General features: G+C 50.9%; 1 protein-coding gene across 1 annotated transcript; it reads right to left on the bottom strand.

The window, feature by feature from the left end:
• Positions 1-4,517: 4,517 nt before the first annotated feature.
• Positions 4,518-10,455, bottom strand: LOC100904118 (probable E3 ubiquitin-protein ligase RNF144A). The gene is made up of 2 exons (XM_029113319.1): positions 9,736-10,455; positions 4,518-4,900 (listed from the first exon to the last, which is right to left on the bottom strand). The coding sequence occupies exons 1-2, from the start codon at positions 10,436-10,438 to the stop codon at positions 4,518-4,520; spliced, it is 1,086 nt and encodes a 361-aa protein (XP_028969152.1). The 5' UTR covers positions 10,439-10,455.
• Positions 10,456-10,684: the final 229 nt, after the last annotated feature.

Here is a 10,684-nt window from a genome sequence, read left to right as displayed (position 1 = left end):
GGAATAGGGTCAAATTAACAAGTCTGTGAATTCGAATATGAATAAATTCATGAATGATCTATGAATTTCTCATGAATTCCAATAAGTATTCGACTATGATTTCCCGGCTCGATTCGTTCAGATTCGGCGTGAAAATATTGGTGGAACGAAAGTCAAGGGATCAGAATCAATTGTACGATGAGTTCATCGCTGGGGAGGCTATCTGAGCAGGCATCTCCTGGCGTGAAGCGGACTCCTGTTAGATTTTCTCTTATAATCAGTTTTAGGCTTTGATAATTAGAACGACATTCATCAGTTTCGTCATTGAGTGCTGTTGGCTGATCAGCTTTGAGTCTACCCCGAGGAGAAGGCTGGGATCATAGTCATGAAACGATTCATAACTACGGAGACCCCGCAATTCACAGATTTCCGGAGATTCACATCGTGAATATGAATTCATTGATATTCATATACATGAACATGAATTTGATCCTCTTTGCATGGGAGATCGTCTGGAAATACCGAGAAAACTTCACGACTTTCGGCGCGACCGCGCTGAATTCCCCATGGATTGGTGAGTAATGCAAACTCCGTGCCGATCGGAGACAGGTATTCGATGGCTCGTCGTCGATTTCACTATGAACGATAGGCCTCGAACGGCATACTCGGAGAGAGAGCAGGCCAGTGACCTGACGTCGAACGTGAGGAGGAGTATCACGGATAGCTGGGTCGCGGTCAGGAGGCAGCGCGCTAAGAGGGCCTTTAGATGCGGGCAAGAAAAACGGTGAGAAAGAGACAACGATCCTCTTTCCATCACGGAGACTCGCGCTCATTCTGCATGCTGGGTCAGGTTTTTACTTTCACTGAGTTTCTCCTCCGTAGAAATCGGCACTTCTGTGTAGCCGGGAATTTTGACACGGACCAGGTGCATGCGACTCAGAGCCTATCGGGCACGTCGAACTCAGGCCCTCGATCATGAACCCGATGAGATCCAGAATATCGACATCAGATCGCGGAAGCTCACGTGGAGATCAGGAAACTTCTCAACAGGTTCGACTTCTCCCGACACGAGCGGAAGAACCTTATCCCAGAATTGGGTGAAGTCCCACCGCGCGAGGAGTTTCTGCGAGTTTCCGAGTCCCCGGTCCCAGCAAAGGGCTCGAATCGAGGGTGGTTAAGGAGCGGGATGGGAACATCTTGGTCAGCTCACCTCGGCACGGTGGGGCTTGGCTGATTGATGTGCGGAAAATGACCGGCTAGAGCTAGAATACGTCCTCCGCACAAAAATCTCGCTAGTCACGCGTGCTGCTATCGTATCGCAAACGACGCTTCATTGTCGCACCCATAGTTTGTTCATATCGAGACTCTCCGGCCAAGATCCGTCGCCGGTTGTCCCATGCTGCTCGCTGGGAACTCCCAATCCGACAGAAGTCAAGCTAGAATTCTGGTGGGCGAAGGAGGTTTCTGATGCGAAAGTCGGCCATAGCAGGGCTGTTGCCAAATATTCACGATGAACGATGAGAGTGAGCGGAGCAATTCAGCTGTCGTTGTGACTCGTGACCTTGCAGGCTCTGGATCGACAAGCTCTGAACCGAAAGTCTTTCTCTGTCGATCTCCCCCCGAAGGTCCTTTGATATCCGCGAGATGTGGAAGGCTATGATCATCATACCAGATGAGCGGTCCAGTTTCGAGCTTGTTGAAGTTCCATTCCCCAAGCATCTTCGAATGAATTGCGTTTCGCTGACGAGTACGATGCCTTATCCCAGTCCACGAATCATGACTCCTGACCGGATCGTGAGTCAGTAAGGTGGTACAGGGATCTTGAGGAAATGAAGAAGGCTGATGAGGAAGGTGGAGGGGGGAAACTGCTTGGAAACGGATAGACGCTGCGTATTCGCTTACTCATTCCTCGAAATTCGGAACGAAAACTTCTTCATTAAGCCCGGGAGGAAAAGTGACTGTCTGACCATGTTGCTATTCATTCATGAATCCTCCGATTCTCGGGATCGATTAATCTGCCAGCTCCAGGGAGAGATGATAAATGGTGAGACAGGTGGATTCATACAGCTCCGGAGATCCCAGGAGTGCCCTCGTCGAACCGTCTCCGGTGGGAACCATACATCAAGGAGAAACAATGAATTCGGCGCGGCGGGAGGATCAATAAGGAGTTCACTGCTTCTTGTTAAGTCGGCGTTTTCCGTGGGAGTCATCCGTCGACGGAAGGCAACGTGTTTCCCGGCAGACTAGAACACCAGAAACACTGAATCATGAATCAGATATCTCACCAGGGTCCGAGTCAGAGACTCTCTATCACTGATGAACATCAATGGAGGAGCTCTCGGAGCCTGAAGCGTTCTGACAGTGGTACAGATGGGCTGCTCCCAAGAAGCGTACAGATCGAAACCGAGAACACAAGCTGGAATAGCTACCGCGTCCCACCATCCCGCTCAAGTGTCTTGAAGGACGGTCGTAGGCGCCCCATACTTCTTGGGAATCAGTGAACAATAACAAATTGGAGTAAACTATTACGTGATCTGACTTCGGTCCGACCCCATTGTTGCTCTGCTGGAGACAACTTTTCGGTGGATGATCCGACGCCCCGATGAGGGCAGCGCGATGATTCCCGATTTTCGCTTTTCGGCGGCTATGAAAGTCTTTTGTTTCGGGTCTGCGCTACCGCCGCGCCCCTCCAGTCGCCCCTACAATCGAGACGCAATGACAGCACACCAGGACGCGTAACTCCTGCGGTACCGACTGAGAAACAGATTTTTGCTGCAGCTTCTGTTCACTATCGTTCCCGAGGATTCTACAGCGGGTCAATCAGCGCTCATCTGATCTGCAGAATAATTGGCGACCCCCGTCGACCAGAATCTGAACTCATCAAGAAAACGTGGCGGATTAGCAGAAACAAATCTCCATCTTTTTATTGTCATAATCTTAGGCTTCTGTTGACGTCATCAGTGAACTTTACATGAAGATGGGATAATACTTTATTCTATGCTTACAATCGAGGATAGCAAAACTGCGTCTCGGTGGTCTCTCAACATTATATTAAGAATAATCTCTGAGATTTCGAGACTGAGTTTTTGGTTTTACCGACTGGAAGCTTGGGTCGATGTCTCAATCAAGGAGAAGAAGTACGAAGCAAAAGTACACGGAGGATGCTCGAGTCGTTCGCTTAAGGTAGAATTCACAAGATTGTCACGGTGAGGAGCGACAAGCCAGAAAGAATGTTGGGGAAATGGAACAAAACAGGCTGTTCCGATTAGACCGTGATGCGGGAACGACTCGACCATCTGAAGACGATACATAAGTATACAATCCGACTGCGAGAGCACCCGGACAACCTGCGCGGATAGCTGATCGGCTGATCATCGTTCCTTCTGCTCGAAGACAGAGTGAACAGACTGATGATTCAGCGCAAATTCACAAGCCAGCTGCTTCGCTCTCGACCACGTTCCAGGGAGAAGAAAAGCCTTATTTCGTTCTCCTTCATGAAGGTCCATAACGTGGGAATCATTTGCTCGTAGCACAATTATAAGATTTTCTCGTCGAATATTATGGAACAGCGAAGCGAGCTCGTCTCGTAGCAGCTATGGCGGCGGCAGTGGCAAGGGACTGAACTGCGGGTTGCTCTACACCCTTGTCAGACTCCGAGACTTGTTCGTGCGACTCTTAAGAAGCAGTAATTCCTTCTGCAACTCCATGATATTTCCTTTTTCCTGATTGCTGTACATACACTGGCAAGGGTAGCCGGAGCATCCAACAGGGAGCCGATTACCCTCTTGAAAGATTCCGTCATTCAACAAGGACGCCTCTAATCCTCGACTAGAAAAGATCCGGAGGGGGAATCCTCTTCTCATGACGCTGTGTCGGTATCTCACGTCATTGCCTGCGGTATTCATCGTTCGGATGGATAACTGAACAGATGAAAGAATTATTTAATGAATGAACGAACACAATTATATCGGGCCAGCGTCCTGAGTTCGTTTCTCCGTGATCATTCGTGCGCCTCGATTCCTGTGTTTTACAATTAATTATTGATGGTAGTTCTTCGTGATACCTAGTTGTGAAGGAGCAATCTACTCAAGGAACTGCGAAGCGGCTTGAAAGCCCGAAGTTGTTGGGTAGCTCGTTTTTTTTCTCCCTTGCATTGATCGGAGGCCTGCTCACAATAAACGCTCGCCGTGGGCGGATTTCCGATGCCGATATCTCGCAAAGCTGAGTAAATCGTCCGAACGGTCCGTATCTGCCGAAATTCGATCAAAGTACCTCAACTTTGATAGTCGTGCGCTCACCGGAGCATTACGGTGAAGCCGTTGTCCTACCTCCGGCAAACCGCTCCACGATTAGCAATTCTTCCAACATGAGTTCGGCCGAATGAAGGCATCAGAGAATAGCGTAAGGCTCCGACGACGCGACGTTGGCAGGCTGGAGAATCCGTCCTTCGGATTTCCCTGCCCGGCGAACGGCTCGTGTCTCCCTTCATTTGCGTCTTGCCGAGACTGAGAATGACCAACCGAGCCCGGCTCGAAGTCTTACACCGAAGCCGGTGGCTTATTCGCAGTATCCGACTCGTCTGTCGTCAATACGGTACAGGAGAAGCACGATCCTTTGAAGCCGCATTTGCCTCCGAGTATGCACGGGACGGCCAGGATGAGGAGCGGCGAGGCTAGAAGGACTAGGAAACCGAAACCAGCGAATATCCCAAGAACCTGCGTCCGATGCCACATGACCGAAGCCCTTGAATGACCTAATTTGTTCCTACACGGTCCCTGATCGTAGTGTCGCAGTAGGAAGTCGTCGTCCAACGATGCCAAACAGAACCAGCAGAATACGTGACGACAGTTTTTGCACAGCATCTGAGCGCAGCCATCTTCTCGCTCGATCAGGACACTGCAGTGTGGACATCGTTTGATGCCTGAAATTAGATGCAGAAGAAAAACGTTATTCTTAGCTCGTCACACGCGTTTTCAGTTTTTAGTCTTTCCCTGAAAGCAGCGGATCGTATCGACGTGTCAAAGGGCTCGTTCATATGCTCATCGTTCGAGAAAGTCCCAACCGGAGAACGACAGTTGAACATTGCACGGTTATTCTAAGGAATGTCGCTGAACTCCGCGTCTATGAGACGAAATTTTCATTCTCGAAGCTTTTCCATGGCCCCATCTGCTTGTTCAAGACGATGCCTGTTCTCGAGACATCGACTAGGCGAGCCGTCTCTATCAGATGGACAGATACGAGAAGTCGTGTTTGAATCGATGTATGAGTTTGAACATGTTTCATTGATGATAATAGCTCAGACAAAGCGTAGAATGTAGGAGGTAATCAATTCAGCCCGTGTTCCGTTGATTCGAGAGGCTGCGTCAGAAGGCCGATGAAGCCAGAGCTTTCCCGAGAAATGGACAGAGTCCGCGTTTCGTAATGATTTGGAAACAGCCTAATGAGGCGGAGACAAAGGAGTATCGAAAGCCCCACATCGTCCCACATTGGTGCGCAGCCTAGCTCGATAACATAACACTCCATGTTGGTGAGAAGGAGTTCGAGCTAAGGCCATTGTTCTTGGCCACCCACACGAGCCTGTGTGATCTAACTATAGAACTATTACCAAAGGCTCTGCCACCGGTCGACTCCGGAGTTCGTTGTCAACAACAAGCTCTCCGGATGGATACTGCTTCCGATGATCTCCTCCAGATCCTTCCCTTTATCCTAATCGGATCAACGGGTATGTACCTACTGACGTTATCAGCACATACCCGCTACTTTCCGGACTACTTTCATCCCGCCTTGCCCGCAAATTAACATGGAGCATCCGGGTGGACTTCCGTTCACGATTCTCGCCGTCATCTAGATTCTGCGCGCTTTCATGTGTTTTTCGCTTATCATCCCGGGACCGAATTCTGCACCCGTTTTCGGTCAGAATTATTTCTCGAAGAAAACATTCTCCCCACATCAGCCACAATGGAAGAGAACTCCGGGCGAGCCCGCCGCTTTCTGGAACAGTGTCCTTCCAGCTCCATTCGCTGGAATACCTCGACTGCGACCGAAAGACGAGATGCTATGTTCTAGTTCTCCCGAGCACAATTCTTTTCCAGGGCCGATCGACCGGCCGTTCCGTCGGCGGCGACTTACTTTCGCCAAACGCACGCAGACTGCCGTCTTCACGGATCTGCTCACCAGCCGTCTTCCTCTTTCGGTCAGTGTCATCGAAAACCCGGTTACGACAGAGTCATAGCACTGGTTCTGGGTCAATCCGGGGCCGATATCAGATGAGGCTTCGGCCACCGTCAGTGCATCCGCAGAAGAACGCTCTCTCCGACTCCGTGGTAGCGGGGGCCTTTACCACTCGAGAGCCCAAGCTTAACGTCCTGAGTGAGCTTCATTCTGAGAGCGCTGATGCCGAATCGGAAGGAAGAGGGCGCTATCGCCGTCGCCTCGATCTCCCCCGGAGTCCCCACCAGAACTCGGAGTGAATGTCGACGCGGAGGTCACGTAAAAAAGAAAATGAAGGTGCATATCAGCATCCTGACTTAAGATCCCACTTCTGTACGAAAGAGAGTGACGCAAGCCGACTAGAGATCCCGAACCAGCAAAAGCTAATCATAGCCGGAGGCTCCGACTCCGAAGTATGAGAGAGCGCTTCGTGCTTTTCGTGGGAGCTTTCTCGAGCGTCCGATTCTTGAAAAATCTGAAACCTCTGAAGTTTCTCATACGCCATAGGACTTCTGAAAACCGGTCGAATCCCAGATACGCTTTCCGCCGAAACGGGGCGGAACTGACTGCGCTCAGGAGGTCGCGCGAAAGAAGAATGAAGCATCTAAGCGGCAGCGATCCGTGGTTGGATATTCGCCTGGAATGAGTTCCATTCTCGCGACATCGGCATCGAGAAGAAGTAAACGCTGGGAAATCATATTTCCCTGCGGTCGGTCGATCGCTTTCTGGACGGGAAGGGATCCTGACTTCCATCCGTCTCCGCCGAAGCGGGAAGCATCGGAAAAAGTTCTGTTCCAAGCGGGCAAATTTTCTTATCGACCGATCATACACCAGAACCTCCGCGCGCTCTGGTGGTCGAGTCGTAAAGTAGCTCATCAGGGGCCGATTGAGAGACGGCGGAGCGTGTCCATTCGTGAAAATCGTGCGGAGCAGATTGCTGTGACGGGAATTCGCGAATCATGCAATGGTCTCGCGGTCTGTTCTACGTGGAAGGTCAATGTTTCTCCTCCGGAAAAGCGACGGTTACTGCAATATTTGCATCCGAAATTCAAGGGAATCTCGGCATCATCTGGGAACGCATCTCGTGGCTATCATAACAAAAATGCTTGCACCCGTAGCGTCTGCGGATGGCGCACTGGGACGCCCGCGTCTTCCGGCACAGAAGATGTGCTCCAGAAATCTCGCTATGCCCTGAAGATCGTGTGAAGGGCAACTAGTCGACGCTGGTCGGAACAATACGGAGCGAACTTGCGCCCGGAGACGCCAAGAGACCCAATTTGGTCGCTTATCATCAAGGACTCGATTTGCGGCCGGACTAGGAAGCGTTCCTGGCCGTCAACGACAGCGGAGGGCGATTCACGTTTCATATTTTGAGGAGCTTGTCACGACAGCGCCGGATGTCGCCCCCAAGAATCTCGCATACAATGTCAAACGCACAGCGGCAAGAAAAACACTGACCATAGAGCGGCTCCTGGAGGCCGCTTACATAAAGCGACGTATGGCGTGACGTGGTTTTTATCTCCACGGCTCGATAAGAACGAGATATCAAGATTCTTCCCGAGTGCTCCGTATGATCGTGAACCTAATGTAGAGGCCAAGTGTTTATGCGAGTGGTTCAATGCATCGCGATTACTGGCTTGAGATGCCCATGATCGACATGTGACGAATCGCCTCTCGGTTTGAGTGGAAGCCGAAATCGACCGTGAACTATCAGGCTAGGTTGACTGCCGACAGAACGTATCTACGAATATCTAGGCATGTTCTCGTAACAGCTATGCGGTCATCCCTACAGGACCGTCTTGCTCCGGTCCTTCGAGAACGCTTCCGACTTCTGGGCATGGAGAAAGCTGGGTTTGTCGACTTCCAGGATTCATTCTGATTGGAATTCCTTGTTTGGTCCTCAGAATGAAATCACGAGCATATAAGCCGATCTCTGGACGCTGTTCGTCTTTAAGACATCTGTTCGACATACTTTCGACCGGCGGAATGTGGGTCTCATCCAGAGTGTGTTCCAAGGGACAGTCGCTAATGTTTCTGTTGTGTTCTATCGGAGTTACGTGGCTTTCTCCCGGCGTACGTGATAATTGTCACAAGTCCCCCGTTCTCGAGCCACAGCGATAGCAGGGGACGAACCATTCTGGCGGAACCACGAGCGCTTCCACCTGCAAACACTTGTGGTGCCAGGAGAACGGAAAACGGAGCAATCATAGATTTGCTCGGTCAGAATATCCAGCGCATTCGATTTCGCTTCCTCTCCCCTCCCCATGTATTCACGCGAGTATCACATGGCAGCTGGCACAGGGAAAATCGAAAAGGTAGCGGGAGTTTCAGCGATTGTTCAAAGATACGGTCAAATCTCTGGGCTCAAAGGCTTCCCCGTGACTCGTTATAACACAAGCAGTGGCATTATTACAATGTAGGTGAATCTGGCATTTTCTGCTCCTGTTTTCGCTCCAGAGATCCTCGCCTTGCGTTCAGGAAATCCTGCCCTGCGACTCTTGCATAAGCTCTTCGCCCAGTCACCGTCGCCCTTTCCGGCGACCGTTATATGACTCAGACGTTGCGCGCGTTATTTTGGGATGTTGATTTCGTTTCCATTCGGGTTGGAATGGAGGCACTAACAATATCACCAAGGGTCCAGATACAAGCCCAGCCGTCTTGCCGGAAACAAGCAGTGTATACTATGGAAGGGTAAGCGGACGGAGCCACAATGCTTCGGAAAACGCAGATGATCCGGCAGCAATCGCGAATAGAAAAAGTTTGCCTCTCCTCGGAGACTGCGGGACCCCGTGCGAGCATTGGCCGCATTTCCAGTCTCACGCTAGTGTTCGTCACATGGGCCACACCGATGAAGATTGGGTGCATATTACATGATTCGGGTTGATTATTAGGACAAGAAGAGTCGGAATCCTCGAAGTACTTCTTAGGGAAGGAAGATAGAAATAGATCACCGCATTGCATAGGGAGCGAGAACAGGGAAAAAATCGCGGTATGATTTGGGCCGATGAGCTCGAACATTCTGCTCAGACAGTAATTGGTCTCGAATTCATGTTTCTGTAAGCCGACACCGCGCGATCGATACTGGTATAACAGATCGCCCGGCGAGCGGCGCGTGTGGGGGCCCGTGAGAGGAAATGAATCAAGTGGTTTTCCAATGGAATTCGCCGGATCTTCGTTTTCTCCCATTCTTGCTCGGTCCATTGAAATGAGTCTCATCGGTCGTCATCAGCATTGGGTCTCCGGAAAAGCATCGATTACGGCCATTGCACGAGGAGAATATTGAATGAAATGAAACGGAGTCACGTCCCAAGGAATCAGCCGGATATGGGGTTTGGACTAGCGACGTTTCGCTCGAGACAGCCCTAGCGACGGTTTATTCGGATCGGTGTTCAACGTTCGAATCAGTGGAGTCAGCCGACAACACGGTCGGTCCGGATATCCGCTGACAGCCGCGACTTTACTTTCAATCTACGTATCCTCGCAAAACGTGAACAATCGGCCGCCGAAGCGGCGATCGAATGGCAAAATGTTGTTTGAGGAACATACCTGTTAGGTCTTGCAGCACATTCTGGAGGACGGTTGTTTCATCACAGTCTTTGAGGGGATGCCAGGTGTCTTGACAGACGGCGCAGAACGTATATTCACATTTTGAACATTGGAGTCCGTAAGGATCCGTAGCTGGCTCCGGGAGTTGGCATATATTCCCGCAGGCTGGACCTGGGCAGAACATACGCAGAGGATCGCGGGCAACTTGCTGGTTCAGCGATAGGATGGCCCATCGCTCGACGAGTTGGGGTTGGTCTTTGAGGAGACGACGAACGTGCGACTCTCGAAGATTCATATCACAGTTTGCGTGCGGGCACGGAATCGTGGCACGGCCGTCTTGAACATTGACGGCGACGTGTTGTTGTAGACACTCTATGCAAAACGAATGCGCGCAGGGCTCTAGTCGCATGCATTGTTTCAAACTGACGACACAGAGGCAGAGCTGGCACAGATTGGCGACGGCCATATCCGACATGGGAACGTCATTTGCTGACAACGATCGCACAACATATTCCTGCGAGCGAATGTCCTTTTTCGAAGTAGACACAAACGTTTGACTTTTTGGCAGGACTCGACCGAACTTCTGTTTGTTCGATGCGCTTCTGAACAGCCATCCGAATGGGAGACAACCCCATCTCGATCGGCTGTCCTCCGGGGCCCACTGACTGGCTGCAGGCCCACTGTTCGACATTCCCTTGTTCATGGTCAGACTTCGGAGAAACTGGAGCGCGTAATCATCACGATGTCGCGAACAGCATCACCAACAGCACAGGATTTCCGAGGAATCTGCAAAATTTTCAGATAGACGCTTGATGATCAATTTTAAGTCCGTCAGAATTTTATCCGATGGCCTGTCGAAAATTCCACTATGAGCGGCAGACGGTACGCTTGAACGGTCGACCAACAGAGAGAGCAGGCTAGCGACCGAGCGGCGAACGTCTGGTGGAGT

Source organism: Galendromus occidentalis, unplaced genomic scaffold (assembly GCF_000255335.2).
Source record: "Galendromus occidentalis unplaced genomic scaffold, Mocc_1.1 scf7180000076574, whole genome shotgun sequence".
Classification (NCBI taxonomy): Eukaryota; Metazoa; Arthropoda; class Arachnida; order Mesostigmata; family Phytoseiidae; genus Galendromus; species Galendromus occidentalis.
Note: the sequence above shows the minus strand (reverse complement) of the source record. Positions and strands in the feature narration are given on the sequence as shown.

What these genes read in the sequence shown, in the direction of transcription:
- LOC100904118 (XM_029113319.1), bottom strand. Translation starts at nt 10,438, where the DNA reads ATGAACAAGGGAATGTCGAACAGTGGGCCTGCAGCCAGTCAGTGGGCC. An exon ending in TGTGCTGCAAGACCTAACAG is followed by an intron (nt 4,901 to 9,735) that starts GTATGTTCCTCA and finishes ATCTAATTTCAG; the next exon opens with GCATCAAACGATGTCCACAC.